Source organism: Syzygium oleosum, unplaced genomic scaffold (assembly GCF_021117445.2).
Source record: "Syzygium oleosum isolate NSW1041296 unplaced genomic scaffold, Sole_v2.1 Sole_v2.02, whole genome shotgun sequence".
Classification (NCBI taxonomy): Eukaryota; Viridiplantae; Streptophyta; class Magnoliopsida; order Myrtales; family Myrtaceae; genus Syzygium; species Syzygium oleosum.
In genome coordinates, this window is record NW_026607486.1 from 20,874,826 (window position 1) to 20,898,774 (window position 23,949).

Sequence of the window (23,949 nt, forward strand, 5' to 3'; positions counted from 1 at the left end):
GTCCCATGTATTTAGGGTTGTGACTCCGTGTGCATGCAGAGAACATAATTTGAAAGGGCGATGATGGAGTTTTTAGGTTATGCATGGTGAACTCGGTTCACATCCGCGATCACACTCGGATTGAGAGCAACTGAAGACCCGACATTCATGGCGGAATCAACCAATCAGAGTTTGGATCATCAAAACTCTAGTTTCTATTTTAAGGTGAGCGTGAACTTGAGAAAATTTTATTACATTCATGGTTGGATTTGCGAATTCTCGGCATGAATGTCTAGTGTTTACTAAATACCCACTTCTCCTAGTTATCTATGTTGTTGTTTTTTTGTGTCGAATCACAAAAACTTCAATTGCACAACACCTAAGTTAAGAGATCGAGAAAACTATCAAAATGCACTTCTTCCATTTCAATTTACATACTATTTTATACATCCAACCTCCACAATCACTCGATGCACATATGAAAGTCGACCTCTCTTAAGTGGACATCAAAGAGAGCAAGAATGATAGGAACTTTTTCGCATCAAACTTGACATCCCGACAAATCACGCGATCGATAGCAATTAGCTTAACATCCATCCCACAGTATCATCTCTATTTTCATCAGAAATTTCAATTGCAAGAGGTCAAAATTCCAATTAGGGCACAGTGTCCCAAAATCGCCAAACCAGCCCCCAAATCCGAAGAAGCCCCTCGCTAACTTTTTCATCAAGACTCCATTGTTTTTGAGCTCCCTCTCTCCCTAAGCGTCGATCGTCTTACATTCTACAGTTCCCGCCGTATGTGTTGCGTACTGCGAAGGTCCCAGATTATCGATAATGTCGGAAAGACCTTGTCTTTACGGTTCGGTTCAGAATAGGAAAAGGTAGTACGATGATGAACAACCCTCCTCGCTAAGTAAACCCTCCTCGCTCGCCCTTTAACATTCGCACGTTCACACTGGCCGTGTTCCGTCGGTGGCGAGATTCTTTTCGGTGGGGCTTGACTCCCTCCAAGACCGAGACCAAATGGGAGCACTTGGGTCGATTTCGATCGGCTTCTGGGTAGGCGATTGATCTCCTGCAGTTGACGTGTGAGTTCTTTCTTTCGTATGGGTTTCTTCGCTTGATTGCCGTTAAGGTGTTTTGTCTAGATGCCCAATTGAAAGATGGGTCGCTGGCGCTTGGCTGCTTGATAGTGTGTCCTGAAGTGCTGAACTTGTTTCTGGTGTCGGCATTTGACGCGAGTTTCGTTTGCAATTTCAATGGTTTGATGGGTGTCTATTGGGTGGCTGTGATCTGCTCAACTCGATGCTGATGCTCGGTAGTTCTTCTTTTTCGTCCTTTTCCTTTCAAATTTTGCGACTAGAGCTTTTACACTTGTTGCCCTGTGATTGAACTTTAGATTCGCGTGACTTTCATGATCAAATGTTGATCATCAGACTCATTTGCAACTGGCTGTATACCTATATTGCAATCGCAGTGAACTTCTCATAACTAGTTCGTTTGACTTGACCACCCTAAGATTCAGATTAATCTTGTCTAACAAGAAAGTCGAATAATTTTCAGGAAATGGTTGTCGTTTTAATGGACCTTTGCAAATCTCATTGTGATATGCAATCCAAAATGGTCTTTCCGACTTGCCATTGAGTTCATCTTACCTGGTGGGTTTTGTGCGTACGTCATGTTGTTTCCTTGCATAGTGCTGCTAAAAGTCGTCTTTGAGCAACATCTTTTCACACGGTTGAAAGCGGTCTCTTTTTATTGTGACAGCAGTGAAATGGGTGCATACAGAACTTTGGATTTTGTTATCAACGACATCCTAATGGCTGTAAAGCCGCAACAACAGGATTGGGTGACTCGATTTCATATCATAGATGAATTGCGAAAGGTTATTGAATCTGTGGAAAGTTTGAGAGGTAATGATTTCTTTTGCGTACCCCTACCGCCTAACAGCCCCCCCCCCCCCCCCCAAAACAAAAAAAGAAAAGAAAAGAAAAGAAAAGAAGAGTAATAAAATAGCTGCACTAACAAATATACTCCTGAAGATTTATGAGGTGTGTGGGGAAACTATTTTTACTGGAAGGCAACCCTTTCTTCCTAGTTCCCATTGCATGCCTTTAGATTTAACACCAAAATAGAACGGTATTTTGATTTCTTGTTCCTCGAGGGAATTAGGTTAATGCGGGATATTTGTATGTACTGGAAGTGGAAAGCCACTGAAGAACAGATAATCTACTAGAGATATGGACTTGCAAATTGGAAACTGAAACGATGAAAAGCTGCTTTTCTTTTGAATTTGTATTCAAAAAACTTTCTTCAGCTTCTGTGCTTTTTATTTCTAACGAAAATATTTAGAAGAAATGAATCTTTGTTCTCTAAACTTGTCTGGGTTTACGTCAGATACTATGGATTAGGTGCAGTAGCCTTGCTTTGGTTCCGCTGCTGCGACACTTTAGTCCTAAAGCAACAAATAGTTCTTGTAAAGGCGGTTGGCTTTTGTCTTAAGGAATCAAGCACTTAACAAGCCTTTGAAGGAAGCACAGCTATATATTTTTGTCTAGTGTGTCATATCCTTCCATATTGGCTGAGTGTCTCTAAAGTAAGCAGTACAATCTTCATGCTGGAGGACCATACAACAGCTGTGTGAATGGCCCTGAACCATTAAAAGAAAATTAGGAGAGGAATAATCCTAGCGATACCTCATCAGATAACACATGTCAAGAGATTCTTCGGTGACATGCAGTTTATCTTGTGATTTTAACAGGTGCAACTGTGGAACCATTTGGGTCATTTGTGTCTAATCTTTTCACTAGACAGGGGGACCTGGATATCTCTGTTCAGTTACCCAATGGTTCATATATCTCGGCTGCTGGAAAGAAACTTAAACAGACACTATTAGGAGACTTATTGAAAGCCTTGAGACAGACAGGTGAGTGTTACTGTTTTGTTTTCCTCTAAATATAACTGCTGTGTCCATATCAAAATCTGCAAACAGCTTCTGAAGCGAGAGAAAAAAATGTGTTGCAAATACAGTCTAAATCCTGTTGAAAAAAATGTCTCATACTACTTTTGGAAAGGCTAGCTGAGGAAAGGTTTTGGCTTGAACAAGGTTGCATGTTGGCTAAATCCTGTTAAATTACTCAGATGTTTCGTGAAAACCCTGATTGTTGAGCATTGGGAATATCTCTTTCTTGAAAAAACCTGTATAGTAGGTTGCCTCCAAGGCATTAGGCTGTGGTACTTCTTCGGAGGATGCATCTCCTTCTACTTAGTCTGGTCTTATTTTGTCGCCACATTCATGTTTCTCGCCATAATGGCAGTGATTTTTTGCAGGTGGGTGGCGCAGGTTGCAATTCATTGCCCATGCTAGGGTACCCATATTGAAGATTGAGAGCAAATACACGAGCATCTCTTGCGACATTTCAATTGATAATCTGCATGGCTACATTAAGTCAAAGTTCTTGTTCTGGATCAGTGAGATTGATGGACGCTTTCGAGAGATGATTTTGCTTGTATGTTCAAATTAAAAAAAGTAAAAGACAATACTTGCTTATATGCATCTTCTTTTTATTGTTTTATCTATTCTTTCTCTCTGCCTGCATAGGTCAAGGAATGGGCTAAATGTCATGATATAAACAATCCAAAGACTGGGTCTTTCAACTCTTTCGCTCTTTGTTTGCTCGTGATCTTTCATTTTCAGGTGAGCTTTTACTACAGTAATTATGCTTTAGAACTGCAAGAGGGTAGATTTTGCACGTATAATTTCTAAAGATGTGTAAAATGATCGCCAAAGCACGCAGGTGGTCTTTGATATTTAATTTTGTTGTGAAGTGCAAAGCATGCCACTACACAATTCCCGATTCTCGAAAGTAAAATCTTTATGCATAGCAGCGCTTCACAAATTTTGCCCTTAGGACGCTCTTTAACATAGCCCTATGACAGATTATAATATAGGAAGCCAACACGCGACCTTTAATTGTAATAACCCGTGATGGCGTGTAGACACTTTCCAACTTGAAAGTTGTTAACAACGTATGTCATTAATTGATTTTGTTACAGACTTGCGCCCCAGCGATTTTACCTCCTTTGAGAGACATCTACCCTTGTAGTGCCGTTGATGATCTCCAAGGTATTTTGGCTTCACTCTAGATAAAAAGCCAGTTTGATTTTCTTAGATTGTTTGTGTATATTTACACCTTTGCTGTCTAGTTGCATCACTTTTGTTTTCATAGTTAATGTCTTTTCATTGCTCTTACTAGTGTGTTTGGCCATCTGTTTTCCTCGTACATCAGAATCAATCAGCATGCCTTGGGTGTGTAATTTTGGTGTTCTCTCCTGAAACCTTGATTGTGTACTATAAAATGAAAGAAAACATTCTTTACACTCCAAATGCTATGTTTAGTTGTCAATTAATTGGGTTGTGAGTGTTCCATAGTGGAACTTTCATGGCTTCCTTAGATTCTGTTGAACCTGCGATAAAGTCATAACCTTAAACTTCTCGACAAGTTCTCATGACTTAAGCGATCATCATGATAAAAATTTGCGGAATGTTTTGATTATTCTCTTGCATCATACTTTGGCTAACCTTTTGTCGCATGAAAGTTTTAATGGACTTCCGCATTTTGAGATCAATTTTATGGCCATCACAAAGGATGGATGAATTTACCAACTTGCCAGACAATTAATGACTTGAGATACTATTTAATGAACATGACTCAGGTGTGAGGGCTGATGCAGAAAGGAGAATAGCAGAAACCTGTGCTGCTAACATAGCCAGGTTCAAATCAAGCATATCAAGGCCAAACCGAAGTTCATTGTCGGAGCTTTTTATATCATTTCTTGCTAAGGTAACCTCTGAATTTCTTCGATACTGTCTTTGAGATTGGTCAAAGTACTGCTAGGAGGCTTTATTTGGAGTGAACAATGGTATGCAATCACTCGCACTCGCATATTATTTGATTCATTACGTAGTCTCGAATTAAGGCAGTTCAAGCTTTCTGTGCGAGCGATTTTTACTTTTTCCTGTAAGTGATTTTCAACTTTTTCAATCATGTTTAGTTTCTCTGTGTTTTTCTTTTAGAATCTTGGTGATGCTAATTTTTCCCACTGAGGAGTGATTTTGCTTGCATGCAAGAGTAGAAAAGCTTGGTGGCGGCGATGCTAATTTATGGACATACTTGAGTCTCAAAGTGTTCTTTAAAATGGGCATTGCAGTTTTTGGGCTTAAATCTGAAGGCACCAGAGTTTGGGATTTGCCCATATACAGGACAGTGGGAAGAAATTAGGAACAACATGAGATGGATGCCCCAGACCTATGCTCTATTTGTAACTACCTTTCTTTTCCATAGCTTATCTCTTAATAGCATCTGTTTTCTCAATTCCAGCTGCTACTAATTATGGATCTCCCTTCTGATGGCACGTCAGATTGAGGATCCTTTTGAGCAGCCAGAGAATACTGCAAGGGCTGTTAGCGCCAGACAACTTAAGAGAATCTCAGAAGCGTTTGAAGTAACCCACCATAGGCTTACTTCATACAGTCAGAATCAGCCCGCTGTTCTTGCCGCGCTGGTCAGGCCACATGAAGTACAGTTTTTAACAAGGACACCAGTCAGAAATGGAAATTACAATGGAGGTCGCCCTAACATGACACCATGGAATCAGAGAGCATTAAACTCACCCTCCCAAATGCAGCATCAACATCGGAGAATGAAAAACAACCGTCAAGGACCCGCACAAAGTTTCACCCACAACTCAGCTGTGCCGCCCAAACCACATCAGCATCCTTCAAACGATTCGACCCCTCAAACACCAAGCGAGCAACATCAGAATAAACCGCGGCAAATGTGGAAGCCTCGATCTAGCAGTGGAATTGTTGATGGTGAAGGCTGTCAAGTTGGATGAGCGAGCTTGAGCAACTTTCCCCGTGGATTCCCCCCAGGCTTTTGGTTTACTCGGCTACTTTCGTTTTGCTTTCATCCGAGTGTGATGAAATCCGATAGAAGAACGGTTGTTAGAGGTTCTAAGACTATCAACCTCCAAGTGGCAAAGAGAGCTTAAAAAAATTGAGAATTGAGTTGGATGAGGATAAGGACTTTGTGAAGACGCTGAGGTTTTTAGATTTTTTGGCAAAGTCCAAAACGCTGGTAAGGTATTGGTATCATCTTCTTTGCCAGAAGATTTTGCATCTTTCCCTTATATTTGTTACCCCTGAATTTCGCTCACCTGCATGTGACTCGCTAGCCCCATGTTGTGTTGGCTGTTTTGATCTGTGCGTCAAGAAAAGGAAATTATACTGTTCCTGCTGCAGTTATCCGGCGGACGTTCGTGTGGTAGGCTTGCCTTGTGAACATAATTGTCATGTCGTGCGTTTAATAGTTCACAGGTGACTGTAATAAACTAAGGTAGGTAGCTTATGTCGGGGTCTGTTGAGCAGCACGAACAGGCGCGAAGTCTGCATAATAAACGTGATTTAGATTCCCGAGCTTTAATAAGAGGGCGTTTTTTACCTTTTCCGGGTGTTGTTCTAGGGCAAACGCTATCTAAGAGTCATTCTTCTGTCTAATAAATGCCAAATAATGAGAGATTGGGAGAAACAATGGATCTCTGGTAACTCTATCTCACTTTTGTCAAGGAACTCATTCAAAAAGACGTGATAGAAGAGAAACATATACAACCATCGGCTGTAGTTATTCAAAGAACGATTATGCGCGAGAAAAATTGCTATTTGCTATTGCCAAGTATCGTACAATATAGAACCAAATAGCTATCACGTATTTCCAGCTTGATCAGTAGAAAAATAATTAATGTTTTCACAAAAAAAAATTGTTAGCACTATGAGAATACAGTCTAAATTACAGGAAGACTATTTTCTTTGACATCCTTTTTCGTATGTGTTGTACCCCTGCAATCAAATTAGCACCGCCAACGCCTACCATGTGGAACGATCATTGCTGTCATGGACTTGCAAGATCTCCACAAATCACATTCGTATCCTGAACATCAGATAATTCACTTTAGACGCAGTTCGATTGGTGTTCCTATATGCATCTTCGCCGTCGATATCGGTTGGCATTCACCTCTTTGGGGTCAACAATGAGATATCCGATTAACTTTCTCCCAACTGCTTTCAAGCATGCAAAAGGTGCTTATCACATGTCAAAATCCGGTAACTGGCATGAGGACCCTCAGCAGTGTCTCTCAAAGCAACCTGCCAACCCATGGCCTTAGCGATTTCTTGAAGCTCATCCATGACTGAGAGGGAATCGCGAATATATACACGGCCACCGGGTCTTAAAATCCTATCCATCTCAAGCATTATAGTGGACATGTTGCATCTGACACATAAAAACAAAGACATCAAAAAATACTCAGAAAGAGATGCTTTATATGAATCGCACATTTTTCCCAAAGCATTTAGGTAGAGAATGAATGAATCCAGAAAGAACTTGCTATGATCTACGGAGAAACCATAAAAGTCCCTGAGAAAGAAAGAGAAGTAGACCAATTTCATCTACCGTCTTTCAGACCAAGAGAATAAGTAATACCTCTTTTTTTCCACGGAGAAGAGGCTGGCTGCATGCAACAGATCGTAGGTCCTGGGATATGTATCAAAGGGCTCACACCTAATACAACCATTCAACCATGGATACCAAATCCATCAACCCCGCTTATATAAAAGAAACCAATAATCACTGTGAGAACTAATAGTATAACAGAAATATGGGATGCTGGGCAAGATGCACAGTCCACACAAAAACAGAATTATTCATACACAAACCGCAACTTATTTCTGTTTAAGTATAAATAGGCTGATAGCAGTTTAAAAGCCAAAGAATATCTGTCTAGAATTGTCCGCTAAGCTTGCGAGCCAAACACCACTGCGAGTGATTAAGTCTCAAAGAGCAGCAGTGCTTGTGATGGAAAGAAAACCATAGAAGGCTACTTAAATTGGAAAGTAAATACTGGCAATTACTATGAGATACATAGAGGTCAAGTACCAGTCATGCATAACTCCAATAAGGCCACGATCATATATGACAGGCAATGTGTTGGGGCCACTGACAGGAACCACATTCAGAACCCAGCAATCAAGTCGCTGAGCAATTAGTGCTGCCGCAAACCTGCCAAAATCAAAACATTAACAATTGAGATACAACTACTCAAAAGGGGAATAATAGGATGAGGAGAATGGCTACAATACCCTCCAAAGCCAGCTCTCATGTCCAAAACGTTTCTCATTTTATATTTCTTCCAGTGTAAAGCTCGAACATAGCTTGCTATTATATCGTCCCAATATTTTGATTCTGCCTTGAAAAGTTCTTTTCTGGATATGTAAGCATCAATTTGGATGCTCTGGAGCCTATCGGGTGGCGTTTGCAATCTTGCAGGCCATGCGGTAACATTTGCTCCATATCCATTCTCAGGAAGTCGTGTAATACATGCTTTCAGATCAACATACCTGACATGATCATGTAAATATCATAGTGGTAAAAAGCCCCAGAAGAAACATTGTTGACATGTGTTTGACATCATCATAGCAGAGAACAAGGCATAACAAGGGAACAATGTATCAGGCTAAAAAAAGCTACATCCCCAACCAACCTACAACCCACTAACCTGACGAGGAACAGAAAATATGATATTATTGTTCCAAAGAACAAAGTGTCAGCATTGGAAACTCCGATCTCTTTATTAGACTCAAAATGACAAATGCACTTGTAGCTACAACTGCTTGGAGTAGTAGGTATAGAAAGATCCAATATTAAAATTGCTCTTTAAATTGGCAACATTGTATGTCTAATAATTAAATGTCACACTGTTTACTTTGTGCCAGTAAACGGTGAGACAAACTAAAATTTTGAAGTCCCACATGTTTCTGGCGGTATGGCAGTTAACAAACCACAGATCATCAAAGCGGCACTCTGCCAACTTGACAGCGAAAATAATTATCATGGCTAGCCATTGATTGATTAGCTCACCACGTATGACTATATTATCTCTATAAACGGAAAAGTATGTCATTTTCTCTTTTTGCACAAAACGGTATGTCTTGCACCAAAATTACCATAGAATCACAACTAAACAAAGAAAGCGCAATACCAGACATTGTCAGGATCGTCCTCAGGTTCACAAAGTGGAGGTATGGTCCCTGGCTCACGGCTCAGGTAACAGCTGTTGTTCAATGGCTTTTGCCATATTGCAATTTGTCCCTCCCTTTTCACAAGTTCCCAGCAAAGACTAGTAGTAAGATTAAGCATCTCTGCATGCAAAAGTTCAAGATGATAAGGTAATACCCAATGGCAGATTCATCTTTCATCCTTACAGACCCAGTAGATAAATCACTAGGTTTCAATTTAGCCCAAGCGGAAGCAAACAGAAGCCCAATTAGATGCTCAATTCAAGTGACCAGCTTTTAGCTGTTAGAGGAAAATTCATACAGAAAAACACAAAACATCCTACAATAATAAAATGAGAAAAGAAAATCCGTGTGCGCTACCTTCCCATTGTTCCTCTAGAATAGCCTCATGTTTGTAAACTGGCTGTGCAGACCAGGCAAAGTAGCCTCCAGCCCGAAGCATCCTGTTGACCTCAAGCAGCAAAATACCATCTTCACCGCATGATGCAGAGATTAAGATCAAAATCAGAACATATGAAGACTAAATGGAGTGTAAAACAATAAATGAACTTATCTTAAAAGGTTGCCATGCAGATTGGAAACATACTAAGAAAATTTTCCAAAAGTTTGAAATAATGACCTCGCCTCCCCTTTCACAAAGTAGAAAGTATGAAAAACAAGAATATGAAGAAACAAGAGATAATTTCTTCCACTTTGCTGATTTGTAGGAGAACATGCAATATGCGCTTTCATGAGTACTTGGTACAGGATAATCTCAAAGCAGCTCCGCAGATCCACCTGAACCACGCAATCTATATGTGTGCAAGAGAATTTAAAATTTTTTAAGCCTCTCCTTGTAACTCAAGAAAATAAGCAAATTGAATCACATTCATCTCTCTTCCTTTGATGTCTCTAAAACTAGACATGGGAACAGAGCTCATGCTGACTTGCATGGGGAAAATTTGCCTTTAAGGATCACTAAATCAGCCGGTATACTCAATTAACAATTGCAAACCCCAACATTTTACAGCGACTATCTATCTCGGTATTGCACCACATAAGAAAAGAATGTAAGAAACATGAGTCACTACCGTCACGAGTCCAGTTTATTCTGCATCGTGAACAGTGTATCATGTCAAAAGCTTGACTTGGATATAGCAAGCGTCGAGTTGCAAATGCTGCCGCCATTGCAGGGACACCTCGCTCAAGTGCAAACTGAATTTGATTTTCATGAACATCTTTTGGAGCTATGGACAAAGTTATGACATTTCGAGACAGCAAATAGGCTCCAAAACTTGCAACACCACATCCAACATCCAGAGCAACTCGCGTGTGTCGACCAAAAGCAATGTCAAGCACCATCTACAAGCACGAGTAGAAAATTCAACATCAGTCACACAAGAATTAACCATTTATTCTCACGGACCCCACTCGGATCTTCCTTTTGCATTTAAGACTAACTGATACAAATTAAAGACCTGAGAAATCTGATCCAAGTATTTGTCTGCTCCGTGAATAAATTGAGTACCACCTCCAGGAAATTTAAACTTGTCTTTCTCTTTGGAGATCCAGTTCTGACCACCTTTGTCATCAACCAGTCGAGGGTGTGGAACATTGTAGTACCAAACCTGAAAATTGGAAAATTTCTTTACAATGAATTTACCGTACTAAGGACCAAAAGAAGCTCAAATACCTGTTTCATTAAGGATTTGGCAACTGTTTAAGGTGCTCAAACTTATACTATCCTATAATCAAAGTCCACAGTTTTTTTTTTTTTTGGTCAAAATCTAAGTCCACAGTTAAGACAGCCGTAGATTGGCAACGCAATCAAGGTGGTAAAAAGATTTTTTCAAGAATAGAGACTACACAATGTTCTTCTCTAACTCCATTGCATAAATGAATGCATATAGGCAACGGAAAATGACAACAATCCAAGCTCCGCAAACATTATAACTGTGACCGGAATTCTTTAAACTGTGCATTGTCTTCACACGTGCTTCAATTTCTCTAAAATTCGAAGAAGAAGAGCACAACCCAAACTCATCAAACGACGAATTACCTCGTCCCGGCTCTTTGGCCAAGGAATTGGAGGCCGGTACCTTGCCGGAGGCGGAACCAAGCAACTCAACCCCTTACCTTTCTCCGGACAATGCCGCTCGAACCTCTCGCCTCTCTCCGTCGAATTCAACCTTTTGATGGCCTCCGCATTGTCCAAGCAAGGTATGTACTCCCGCATACTCTCCGGGCAAAGCTTGTACTTCCGAACCCGAACCCTCGCGCCAATCTTCTCGCCCCCCGTCCCTTCGATCTCAGTCGCATTACTCGTCCCCTCGTCGATAAACTCCGGATCGAACTCCCCTATCTCGAAGTCGTCGGTCATCGTCCCGTTCTCGTCCACGATTCCGAACCTCGCGATCGCCGGCGGCGGCGGCGGAGGCGGAGGAGGAGGAGGAGGAGGCGGCGCGGCGGCGGTCCCCTCCTGCGGCGGTGGGGTGAGGGCTAGGGTTTGGTTCCGAGGTACGAGGGAGGAGAGGTCGAAGGATGTGTTGAAATTCGGGGAGAGGGCGACGGAGGGAGGCCGCTGGCGGGCGGCGGAGGAGGAGGAGAAGAAGACGAGCTGGCCATAGCCGTCGGACTCGGACCAGTGCTTGCCCAGGTAGAAGAAGACGAAGGCGACGGAGGCGAACGCCAGGACCTTGACGATCGCCGCCGGCGTCCGCAGCAGATCCGCACTGCCGAACGGCTTCATCGTCGCCGGCGAGATTTCGCTCGAGAGAGAGAGAGTGCTCTCGCCACTGGGATCTTCGGCGATCTCTGCGTCGTCGTCGTGACGGTGACTCGCCCTTTGAAGAGAGAGCGGTGACTCGGCCTTTGATAAGATCACCGCGGGTTGCACGGTGATCTCTTTGGTGAAGCCGGCGTGGATTCCAGACACGTCGGCCCGAGGCGGTGTGGGGGAACGGGGTGACGTGGACGGATCGAGGGCGGAGAGCGTCCCCTCGCTCGGGCGGCGATTTTTTTTAATTTAGCGGGAATCGCGACGGCGGAACGTGGCGGCGGTGCGGTTTGCAAGGATTTTCCCGCTGCGTGGCGTGTGCGGCGAGTTTCGTTTTTGGAGATCTGTCATTTTTGGTATTTTTTTTTGGCCCTTTTCGGAATATGGTTGGCTCGCGCTATTTCCACCCCGACACCCCCCCTGATCGCAATGAATCGTCTCGTACATTCTTTCCGGAATGTCATTTGATAGGAGCATGGATAGTTTTGTCTTTTACAAAATTGAAATAAAAGAAAAAGAAGAAAAAGAATGTAAGGAATGTAAAAAATAATCTTAAATTTAGAGTGGGATTCACAATGAACAGTATAATCGATTTAATATAATATGAGATGTAAGAAGTTAATAAGGGGTGGGAAATAAAGCGAGCCTATGATTTAGTATCTTTAATTTATGTTTCACCGAAAAAAAAACTTTAGGTTTTGTCAATTTATTTCAAATTTATATAGTTATTGAAAAAAAAAGTCACATTTACATGATAGGAATGAATGCGGCAACATGTGGATTTGCCGGTGCTAACTCAGCACATTCCGTTTACATTTTGTCAAAAAAATCAAATTTATCCTTACATTATCGCCCAAAAATAAGTTGCGGCACTAAATTATAACGAAATATAACATAGAGTTAATGCCACGAAAAACCCTCAATCTGTACACATGTAACAAATTACCTTAAATTGATTTTTTGATCACAATAAACTAGGAGTGTGCAAAAGAACCGGGACTCGCCCGGATCGCTCGGGACCGCCCAGAACCGGACTGGAACCGGTGGTTCCCAAGGGAACCGGTCCAGTTCCCGATTTCAATTTTTTGGAACCGGTGGGTACCGGTCTGGTTTCCGGTTCCCAGTGTGGAACCGCCCACCCGCCCACCCGGACCGGACCGGACCGGTAATATAATAATATTATATTTATTTTTTTAAATTTTTAATTAAAAAAATCTGACCAAAATTAAAAAAAAGAAAAGAAAATAGGAGAGTTGTTGTTTTGTTTGCTTGCTGACTATTGTGAACTTGTGGCAAACTCCCATGTGTAATATATAATATAGGCTACGGATGTATTTGATGTGAAGCTTGTGAAGTCATGAATTTTGTGACGAATCTTGTTGTGATGTGTAATTGAACTTTGTGGCAAATCTTGTTGTCATTGTTTCTGAGGGTTTTAGGCTCATTCAATTTGTTAGCTTAAATGAAAGCCTCTTGACTCTTGAGGCTTGAGCAGGTTGTGTAGAAACTTGGAAAGTTGTAGAAGGCAGTTCTGCATCAAACCATTTTAAATGGAAGTGCATGTCTTCTGTATCAGATTAGTGAAATCAAATGCCAAAGTAGGGTGTTCTGTGTACACTGAAAATACATCACACATGTGCATTAAGAGGTAAGTCAAAGTAGCATGTGGTGAACACAACCCACCAATGGGTAAGAATTAGACGAGTCCATTTTTTTATTTGTCCAAGAAAACTTAGTGGGACTGGTTCCATGGACCCACTCGGGAACCGGACTGGACTGACGGTCTGGTTCTCGGGTGGGTCCATGGAACCGACGAGCAGTTCTCGGTTCCAATTTTTTGGAACCGATCGTTAGCGGGCGGTCCACGGTTCCAGGGTGAGAGCCGCTTACCCAGATCATGCTCACCTCTACAATAAACCCCAAACCGGTACACCTATGACAAATTTACTCTAAACTAATTTTTTGACTACGAAAAACCCCAAACTAGTACATTTGTGATAAATTTATCCTCCGTTAAATTGGATTAGTACCATGAAACATCACAAACTAGTACACTTGTGACAAATAGAGAGTAAACCCCAAATTGGTACACTCGTCAATTGCCACATGTTATCCAATTTAGAAATTTGACGGTAAAATTTAATGGAAATTAGCGGAGGGTAAAATTGTCACAGATGTACCAGTTTCTTGTGAACATATGAATCTTCCCATGAGACCATCTCTTGTTCACTAACTTTGACAATCAACAACCTCCCCCACCGCCACCACCACCATTTTTATACACACCCCTTGATCACGGTTCGCAGAGTCTTCGTTCCCACCACGATAGTAATCCCCCTCCCTCACGCGATGCCCCCCACCGCCGCTGCCCTCCTCCTCCTCGCGGCGGCGCTGCCGCTGCTATCCTTGTCCTACGCCGCCACACGGTGCCCAGACTGTGGCTCCACCCTGGTCCCTTACCTGCTGAGCACGTCCCCGACATGCGGTGACCAGTCGTGCAAGGTCCAGTGCGACATCGGCGGGACCCTCCTCTTCGACACAGTCAACAACTCATACTCGATCACCTCCGTCAACCCGAAGAGCCAGCAGCTCGTGATCCAGCCCGCGAACCTGCTCGCCAACACGTGCGTCACGTCCGACCTCGTCAACTAGGGTGTCCAGCTCAACTCCTCCTTGCCCTTCAACGTCACCAGCAACAACACCATGTAAGAATTTCCTAATGTGGGCTTCATTAATTGAAATTAACTAAATTAGTTTGGTCTAATAAAGATGAGATATGTGGGTTCTTAATAAGTCTAATATGGGGCTGGCTAGTGTGGGTCAAGTACGGCCCGGCCCGTAATGAGAGGGCACGTGGTCGAAAACTCTATAAATAGCGCTCAAGTCCCTCCCCTAACATGATGATGCACAATTTGACTCACATACGGATCTAGAGAGGACTTTCTTCTCGTGAGTGGCAATCTCATTATGCCAGTGTTCCGCCAATGGATATAGGGGAGAAGCACTTGAGTTCGTGTTCGGAAACCGTTGCCAATTCCGCATCAAGTTCGATGGATTCCAAACTAGGTACGCGAATCGATAACTTCTTCATATATGAGTTTCAGTTTTTAATTATGGTGTTCCTGGGTGTGCCATTTACGTGATCGACACACCATCATCTACCTCAATTGCACCACCACGCTGCTCAACTCGCCTCTGAACTACTCGTCGGCGAGCCTTTGCCACATGTACGTGAACAACACGCCCGGCGCGGCGGCGTGCGGGGCCGCTCCGATATGTTGCACGTTCCGGGCGGGCGGGTCCACGATGTTGTACTCGATCCGGGTCAGGGACGCGGGTTGCCAGGCGTACACGAGCTTCGTCAACCTGGACACGAGCGATCCCGTGAGCCTCTGGCCCAAGCCCGGGATGGAGATCCAGTGGGTGCTGCCCCCGGAGCCCGTCTGCGGGGCCCAGTCCGACTGCGACGGGAACTCAACGTGCCGGGCTGACCCGGCGGGGAGCGCGGTCAGCCGGTGCTTCTGCCATGCTGGGCTCACGTGGGACCCCACCTAAGGAGTTTGTGTGGAGAGTAACTTTGAAGTGTTTTTGGCACTCTTGTTCTTTCGTATGTTTTGGTGCAGAGTAACAATCAGCCCGCATTCCTTTACCACGACACATCATTTGATTGCTCTAACGTTTCTGTTGATTACGTCCGGATTACTAATTTATAGAGTTACATAGTCTATGATTCTTGGATGACACTAAAAAAAAGAAAATGGGTGACAAGTGGATTTTTTTGTTCTTTTGGTGCAGATGTGACATGTCAAGATCCGGGTGGATGTGGAACGGACATGACTCCTCTTATTGCAGGTACCTGTTTCCTTGTTCTAATTATAACATCTTGAAATGTTCTGCATTATAATTTCGTTTAACGAAGAGCACAGGTTTTAAGCTTGAAATTTGGTTTTACTTTTACAGATCATAAGCTGATACCGGCATTTGAAAGCATGGCTCTTGATTCCACTGAATTTAGCCTACGAAATCACGAGCTCCACCTAACCAAGATAGCCCAATTTAACAAGATTGTTCAGAAACAAAATGTTTAGACCTTTCATGTTTAATTTGCCGATCATCAGTATTTGCATCTAGATGAGTTCCTCGTTCATGATAACTCTTAGAACTTAGAAGATGACCGTTGCGGTTTCAGCTGCCGCTGTCTTTAGAGATCGAATGCAGTAGTTCCCTACTGTCTGACAACTTTGTAATTGGTACAGGTTTAATATCCGGAATAGGTACGACCCTTCTCGCAACCATTGTTGCTCTGTTGCTATACAGGCGTCATCGGCGCATTAAAGAGGCTCAAGAGCGCCTCGCCAAAGAGTGTGAGGATATCCTCAATGCCAATGGTGGCAAAACAGCCAAATTATTCACTGGAAAAGAAATAAAGAAAGCGACAGGCAACTTTTCCAAGGACCGCCTTCTCGGCGTTGGCGGTTATGGCGAAGTCTATCGAGGCATCCTAGATGATGGCACTGTCGTCGTCATCAAGTGTGCGAAACTCGGGAACACCAAAGGAACTAATCAGGTCCTAAACGAGGTTCGAATCCTGTGCCAGGTCAATCATCGAAGTCTTGTTCGTTTACTCAGGTGCTGCGTCGAGCTTGAGCAGCCGCTCTTGGTTTACGAGTACATTGAAAATGGCACTCTATATGATCATCTCCGGGGTGAAGGATGGGGTAAACTGTCATGGACTCGCCGTCTCCAGATTGCGCATGACACAGCCGAGGGCCTTGCTTACCTTCATTTCTCGGCAGTTCCTCCGATATATCACCGAGATGTTAAGTCCAGCAACATATTGCTGGATGAGAAGTTGACTGCAAAAGTCTCAGATTTCGGGTTATCTCGGTTGGCTCACACTGATATGAGCCACATATCTACGTGTGCTCAGGGTACGCTCGGATATCTTGACCCTGAGTACTAGACGTCTCAAAAGGCGATAGACTTCAATCAAGCGGCTGATGATGTAAATCTGGCAGTCTATGTGCAGAGGATGGTGGAGGAGGAGAGGATAATGGATGTGGTGGGTTCGATGCTGAAGGAAAAGGCGAGCACCGTCAATGTGGAGACCATGAAGGTGCTCAGATTTCTTGCCGTGGGATGCTTGGAGGAACGTAGGCAGAACCGTCCTTCTATGAAAGAAGTCGCTGAGGAAATCGAGTATATCATAAGTATTGCAACGGCCAAAGTAGTAGAGAGTTAAGTCTGCAGAATTAGGTACATAGACGAATGGTTATGTTTTGTTTGCTTCTGTTAATCATGTGTGGTTGTTGTATGTGTCTCTTAGCACAGAGATGGAGCCTTCCCCGATCCTGAAGTTATGTCTCCATGTATAATACAGAACCTCTAGATACACGTTGCTTACTTCCGTATTTAGCACTTAGTGCCTTTTTTGACAGAATCATCTGATGAATGATGAATCACTGTTCCATGGTCAATTTTTCTTGTGCTAAGTAATTGACACGCTCCATCTTCTTTGATAAGAGAATCTTATTGAACGACTCAAAAAAGTACATCTTCTAGTGAATAGGTTTAAACTACATGCATTTGGGTCATACCTCACTATCTGGAAACATAAAGAGTCTTTCTTTTCATGTTCTTTTGGCTGCTTGACTTGATTATAACCGATGCCTCGCAAATGGACCAAGACAAATTCAATGAGTGAGTGTTGGATACATCTTGATATGCTAATACATCGATCCATGCTAACTGATATATTTCCTGCAGAAGAACTCCTCATATTCAAGGGTTCCAAGTTAATGATACCACTGAGATGGCGAGACGAGTTCTGGGCCATTGCAGTGAGCTCTACAGTTCCGTTCATAGGCACAGCATCTTGTTCATAGTCACCACTGGAGCTACTTATATTGAAGGAAAGTGGACTCACAAGTGACAAAAAAGCACAGCAGAAATTGAAAAGGACAAACCAGTGAGTGGAGAAAGAATGAAGGCAGGACGTTCTGAATTGCATCAAGGTCAAACTTGTGAATGGTGGTAATCCTCAATCATAAATATGTTTGGATTGAAGTGCCACAACGACAATATTTGCAGCTATCACTTGAGAGTTAACTGCTTCTGCCTGCAATCAGTTCATGCAAATAGACTGAGTTGTTGCAGAGAACGCCGTCTGAGGGCAGATTCGACTTTATCAACAAGCAAACCTATTTCTTGTCTCTTTCGATTTATGCAAGCATCCGAGTGCCCTATTTTCTTGGTTCAGTTATTCAAACCTAGGGACAAAAAAGTCGATAGAAATTAGTTTATGACGTCATGTCCAAAGACAGCTCTCTTTTATCGCTATTCTTAAAGGGTAGAGATAAAAGGACAACCTTTGTCATTTTCGCTCGAACATGTTGCCTCCATAAAATAAGTCAGAAGCCTCCTTGTTCTTGCAATATCAGTGCAGGCATAGATTCTTGCTAAAACTGACTCCCCTTAAATACCTGTTGAAACGTCTTTATGGACCATTATTTCCTGAAAAATGCCAAACTATGGTGGGACTGGAAAGATTTGTCTGAGCACGGCATTTACTCTTTTGGAGAGGAAGTATCATGATTAGTGACAAGTACCTGATACAAAGCACGGGGAAGTAATAGAAACAAGAACTTTGTAGGTAACACCAACCAAGTCGTGTATGTATGTATGAACGGTAACTTGCAGAATAGACTGCTTTACTTGAAAACAAGAAAGCACTATTACAGGTAATACAGCTAGATTTGATATTCCTAGTGCTGAGAACTAGATAGTTATAAAAAATGATCCACCCAGAACCTGCCAATGACCTGTTGTTAATGGACCCGAGGGCAGTGCTGAAAGTTGAGTCCAATGATATTTTGGCTGATTTACATGCATACAATGAACAAGTAGCTCCATTTTTTTATGCAAGACTTCATGTGCCCAATGTATTAACCAAAATATCACTTTTCTTTTTGCTTTTTGTCGATGAAGATCTTTCCAGGATTTTTGGATTCTGAAAAAGTATTCTTTGAACAGCGGCCAGGGAACCTAAACTGTCCCCAACATAGTTTTTTCTCCCTTGGTTTAGCTCTAAATTGCACTCTTCTTAAGCTCTTGTTTTACTACTATCCTCGGTGCATAAATTAAACAACTTTGTGATTGTAAAGTTTCTACCTATTATAAGGACCTAATCTTTCGACTAAATTATCCCCCTGTATAGGCTAAAAGGCATCTCCAGAGTGTAACTGAAACAGAGTCAAAGCAACTACTTCTTTTGCATAAGAGGACATATGTAATGGTATTGATGTCTCTGTGAAATCTACATCAACCCATTGATCAGCAGCCAGACAATATATTACAGCAAAGGAAAGGTTGATTGAGCATAATACTCTGTCACAACATTTCTTCTATTTTCCCAGAAGTCAACATGTGTTCCTGTATGGCTTTTGGAGCAATGATATGTCTTGCTTAACGGGAGGTGATTCTTGAATCAAAGAGGAAGACTCTATTCTAAGTGCTGATCGTTGATATAAAAAGGGAACCTCATAGGTGCCACATGGAAACTCAGGCACCGAGGCTTCTAGCTAAAGAAATCTGATAACTTGTCCTGCATTTGGCCTTCTCTTGGGATCTGGATGCACGCACCACGGTCCCAGCATCATCAAGCATTCCATTTCCTTCCGGTCAAAACTTGAATTCAAAGTCTCATTGGCTGCTTCAAGCATGTTTCCAGTTAGGTAAAGCTGCCAAAGTCACTTGTATAGTGGAACGTGAAATTCACCTTCCTGATAGGTCCTCCTACCACATGCGATTTCTAGAGCCACAACCCCGAAGCTGAACTTGTCAAATTCTTTAGTAGCCTTCCCTTCAGTCGCATATTCTGGTGCCAGATAGCCGCATGTCCCCACCACATCCATCATTTGAGTCTTGAACTGGGGGGCAACGAGCTTAGCCACTCCGAAGTCGCCAAGCTTTGTGTTGAAGTTTATATCGAGTAATATGTTGGCGGCTTTTATATCTCTGTGAAGAACGCGTTGCTCTTGTTCTTCATGAAGAAAATTGAGGGCTAACGCCAGGCCTAGAGCTATCTTGTACTTCACATCCCACGGCAGACTTTTCCTAGTTCCAAAGAGATGATTATCAAGGCTACCATTAGGCATGTATTCATAAACAAGCAAATATTCACCTTCGTCTTGGCACCATCCAATGAATTGCACCAGATGTCGGTGTTTCAAACGGCTTATTATCCTCACTTCGTCGATGAAGACCTTCTTTGAATGTTTGGAGTCTGCAAAGATTCTTTTGACGGCGACTAAGTGATCTAAACGGTTCAATAGTCCTCTATAAACTTGGCCAGACCCTCCTTGGCCGAGTCTTTGATCATTTGAAAAGCCACCAGTAGCTTCAAGCAACTCTTGATATGAGAATCTTAGTGGCAATGCTCCTATCTCTTTGTCAATGTCAGTCAGGGCAAGAAACTCATAACTCATCTTCTTGATCATAAATAAGCAGACCCTGCTGAAATAATCAGGAAGAGACATGCTACGGGAACTCTGATAAATATTATCAACCTATACATCTTAGATTTTATCCCCTTTTTTGATGTATCTGTTGATGGGGATGTACAACATCCAAGTTTGAAGTGAACTCCCATGAATTGATGCTGTGTCTCTCCCCAAAGATGCCATACGAAGCTGAAAATCCAATTGCTACTGATTTAGGAAGAACTTTAGCAAGATCAATTTGGCAAGAAAGCGAGGATTTTTTGTTATCCAGAGAAACTGGCTCATTATCAAATGACTAGAATACACTAAGATTCTTGCTGTTAGAATTATAGGTCACCATAACATCAGTTGCATTTCTGCTGTGTGATCCAGCATTCCAACTAGCATAAACAAGCGACGATAGTGAGTTTTTATTGATTCCTATGTGCTGCATCGAAGGATCAAATTCCTGGTTCACAAAAGTATCGAACTCGACCATGACAATTTGGTTCCGAGGCCCATCAATGACTGTGCTTGTATTGAACAATCCTAATTATCCACCACCTGAGTTAGGGGGGACTATGATGCCAACAGGAGCAAGAAAAAAGGCAATGCCATCACTTTATTGAGCGGCGTTGTAAGTATCGACGGTGAATGAGAAACGAGTAGAGAAGTCAGCTTGTCTCCCTGTAACAGAATCCCATATATCAATGGGTTTGGAATACTGAATGCGGCCTACTAGAAAAAATGGTGGGGCAATGCCTTTGGTTAGAACAACGGATCCATACGCAATTGTCACAGCTCCTCCATATTGTATGTTGTTTAGATTTGTGTCAAAGGTACTTATATTGAAGAAAAGAGGATTGAAAAAGGGATAACAGGAGAGTTGACAAGGGACAGAAAAATCAAGTGAGTGCAAAAAGAATGAGAATGAGAGTTTGCACGCTGCAAGGTAGACATGGTCATGGTTTGAATTCTACTATGGAATTGTGAAGATGAGGTTTGCACTCATAATTCAATTGGTTTGAGATTGGTACAGGGTGATTTATAATGAAGCAAACATTGCTTAAGCAGATTGACACGAGGAACACGTATAGATCAACGGCTTCTTTGTTTTTTATGCTGAAGTCAACAGACAAGGGACATTCTTACTAGTACAGTTGCTATCCACCATGCATGTAATGAATGTACCAACTCAGCTACTTGGTATTTTTGTAACGACCTAGTCCTCCAAGGTTGAGAGTGATCGCTAGGGTGAGAGAGCCTAGACAAGGTGTGGCTCCCGGTAGACTTTCAAGATGACCAAGGTGGTAGGAATGAACAGGATTGCGTCAAACAGGGAATAGCTTTTCTGGATTATATATGTGAAACTAGAATTAGCTAACAAGAAACACGTTTTGACATAAAGACAACGTTTAGCTTTGAAACTCCAATACAAGCGTGCTCAAGTGAGAGCACCACCGTGATGGATGACCTCTTGGGAGGAAGATGCCTACCCGTATGTCAATAGACAAAATAGTGAGGCTCGGAATGAAATGGGTCAAAGCGGACAATACATTGAGTGAGTTAATCCAAGAGTGTTACAATAAGATATCAGAGGAGGACCCCCTCTAATTGGTGAATGATTCGGAGATAAACCACATGGAAGTTGGTGGGCTTATAACAATCCGGTCTAATGAGGACGGGGCGTAATCATTAGGGCGAGAGGGCCTGGACTCGCCATAGATAAGAAGTTGCTCCCGGTAAGTTTATAGGACGGCGGGGGCAGGAATGAACCAAATTGTACACCGAAGAGGTGACAATGTTCTTGAATTATGTATGTGAAGCGTGCTCCTTAAGTGAGAGCACTACTAGGCTGGGTAACCTCTAGAGAAAGTGCCTACCTTTACGTTAAAGGACAAAACCATGAGGTTTGGTATGAGATGAGTCAAAGTGGACAATACCTCAAGAGGTGTCATAGTTTTTCATAACCAAAACATCTAAAGTCAATGGACAAAGGACATTCTTACTAGTACAGTCACTATTTACCAAAATATGTAATGAACATATCAACTTGGCCACTTGGTGTTTTTTATAACCGAAAAATCTGTGGGGAACACTCATCGATCAATAGCACCTTTGCCGTTTATGCTAAAATCAATGGATCAGGAACATTCTTACTAGTACAATTGCTATCTAGCAAACGAGTAATGAAGTATCAACATGGCCACTTAATGCTTTTCATAACCAAACATCTATGGGGAATATGCATAGACCAACGGCTTCTTTGTTGTATCTGCTAAAGTCAATGGACATGGGGACATTCTTACTGGTACAGTTGCTATCTACCAAACATTTAATGAATGCATCAGCTTGGTCACTTGGTGTTTTTCATAATCAAAACATTTGTGGAGAACACATACAGATCAACATCTTCTTTGTTGTTTTTGCTAAAGTCAATGGACAAGGGACATTCTTATTGGTACAATTGCTATCTACCATACATGTAATGGACGTATCAACTTAGCCGCTAGTGTTTTTCAACCAAAACATTTGTGGAGAAATGTAATTATCAACATCTTCTTTTCTGTTTCCGCTAAAGTCAATGGACGAGAGACGTTCTTACCGGCACAGTGGTCCAATTGCTATTTACCAAACATGTGATGGACGTATCAACTTAGCCACCCGATGTTTCTCATAATCATAACATCTGTGAGTGTTAGTTTTTGGTTTATATGCTAGTGTGTATGTAGATGTGTGTGGGAAAGGATTGGGCAAAGAAACAACAAAGACGTATATATGAGAGGACTATTACGGCAAGGGAGCACCAGGAAAAAGAAAGGCTTTTATTATTTGGTGGGTATTACAAAAGAAATGGGAAGAGCTAAATTGTTGGTCTGCTCAGTGTAAGATTGGACGTCCACCATCTCCTATATATAGGCACACACCACCGCCTCACTGCACAAATTATCTCTGCATGCCAGACTCTATCGTGCACATGTCACACTATTGTGAAAATTGGATCAATTATTTTGACAGTGAGTTGTTGTTTCTTCTAAAGTCAATGGACGTGGGACATTCTTACTGGTACAGTTGCTATCTACCATATATGTAATGAATGTATCTGTGGGGAACACATATAGATCAACAGCTTCGTTGCTGTTTCTACTAAAGTCAATGGACAAGGGACGTTCCTACCGGTACGGTTGCTATATACCATACATGTGATGAATTTATCAATTTGGCCACAAGGTGGTTTTCATAACCAAACATCTGTGGAGAACACGTATATATCAACAAGTTCAAAGCTGTTTCTGCTGAAGTCAATGGACAAGGGACATTCATCAACTTGGCCACAACGTGTTTTTCATAACCAAATATCTATGGGGAACACGTATAGATCAACAAGTTCAAAGTTGTTTCTGCTAAAGTCAATGGACGAGGGACATTCTTATTAGTACAGTTGCTATATACCAAACATGTAATCAACGTATAAACTTGGCCTATCGGTGTTTCTCATAATCAAAACATCTGTGAGGAACACGTATAGATCAACAGCTTTTTTGCTGTTACTCCAAAAGCCAATGGACAAGGGACACTCTTACTAGTACAATTACTATG

General features: G+C 42.2%; 2 protein-coding genes and 2 pseudogenes across 10 annotated transcripts; 2 read left to right on the forward strand and 2 right to left on the reverse strand.

The window, feature by feature from the left end:
* The first annotated feature begins 651 nt into the window (after nucleotides 1-651).
* On the forward strand, nucleotides 652-6,284 carry LOC115673270 (protein HESO1). 9 transcript variants are annotated; one of them, XM_056308314.1, is made up of 11 exons: nucleotides 679-1,040; nucleotides 1,130-1,299; nucleotides 1,545-1,639; nucleotides 1,749-1,894; nucleotides 2,743-2,907; nucleotides 3,312-3,490; nucleotides 3,583-3,678; nucleotides 4,038-4,107; nucleotides 4,698-4,825; nucleotides 5,193-5,303; nucleotides 5,403-6,284. In XM_056308314.1, the coding sequence occupies exons 4-11, from the start codon at nucleotides 1,756-1,758 to the stop codon at nucleotides 5,877-5,879; spliced, it is 1,365 nt and encodes a 454-aa protein (XP_056164289.1). In that variant the 5' UTR covers nucleotides 679-1,040; nucleotides 1,130-1,299; nucleotides 1,545-1,639; nucleotides 1,749-1,755; the 3' UTR covers nucleotides 5,880-6,284. The 9 variants fall into 9 exon arrangements, with proteins under 9 accessions (XP_056164293.1, XP_056164291.1, XP_056164289.1 ...); XM_056308315.1 differs by having other exon boundaries at nucleotides 1,752-1,894; XM_056308318.1 differs by lacking the exon at nucleotides 5,193-5,303 and having other exon boundaries at nucleotides 652-1,040.
* Nucleotides 6,285-6,728: 444 nt separating this feature from the next.
* LOC115673268 (probable methyltransferase PMT11) lies at nucleotides 6,729-11,896 on the reverse strand. Its single transcript, XM_030595379.2, has 9 exons — nucleotides 11,153-11,896; nucleotides 10,572-10,721; nucleotides 10,185-10,455; nucleotides 9,475-9,585; nucleotides 9,078-9,237; nucleotides 8,179-8,436; nucleotides 7,976-8,098; nucleotides 7,523-7,600; nucleotides 6,729-7,312 (listed from the first exon to the last, which is right to left on the reverse strand). The coding sequence occupies exons 1-9, from the start codon at nucleotides 11,840-11,842 to the stop codon at nucleotides 7,105-7,107; spliced, it is 2,049 nt and encodes a 682-aa protein (XP_030451239.1). The 5' UTR covers nucleotides 11,843-11,896; the 3' UTR covers nucleotides 6,729-7,104.
* A 2,166-nt stretch (nucleotides 11,897-14,062) lies between these two features.
* Nucleotides 14,063-17,259, forward strand: LOC115673275 (wall-associated receptor kinase-like 20; annotated as a pseudogene).
* A 2,026-nt stretch (nucleotides 17,260-19,285) lies between these two features.
* LOC115673158 (L-type lectin-domain containing receptor kinase IX.1-like) lies at nucleotides 19,286-20,406 on the reverse strand (annotated as a pseudogene).
* Between the last annotated feature and the right edge of the window lie 3,543 nt (nucleotides 20,407-23,949).

Coding starts and splice junctions, on each gene's coding strand:
- LOC115673268 (XM_030595379.2), bottom strand. CDS start 11,842: ATGAAGCCGTTCGGCAGTGCGGATCTGCTGCGGACGCCGGCGGCGATC. Junction 10,722..11,152: donor GGCCAAAGAGCCGGGACGAG/GTAATTCGTCGT, acceptor TCCAATTTTCAG/GTTTGGTACTACAATGTTCC. Junction 7,601..7,975: donor ATTGGAGTTATGCATGACTG/GTACTTGACCTC, acceptor TGGTTGTATTAG/GTGTGAGCCCTTTGATACAT.
- LOC115673270 (XM_056308316.1), top strand. CDS start 1,756: ATGGGTGCATACAGAACTTTGGATTTTGTTATCAACGACATCCTAATG. Junction 1,895..2,742: donor ATCTGTGGAAAGTTTGAGAG/GTAATGATTTCT, acceptor TGATTTTAACAG/GTGCAACTGTGGAACCATTT. Junction 3,679..4,037: donor TCGTGATCTTTCATTTTCAG/GTGAGCTTTTAC, acceptor ATTTTGTTACAG/ACTTGCGCCCCAGCGATTTT.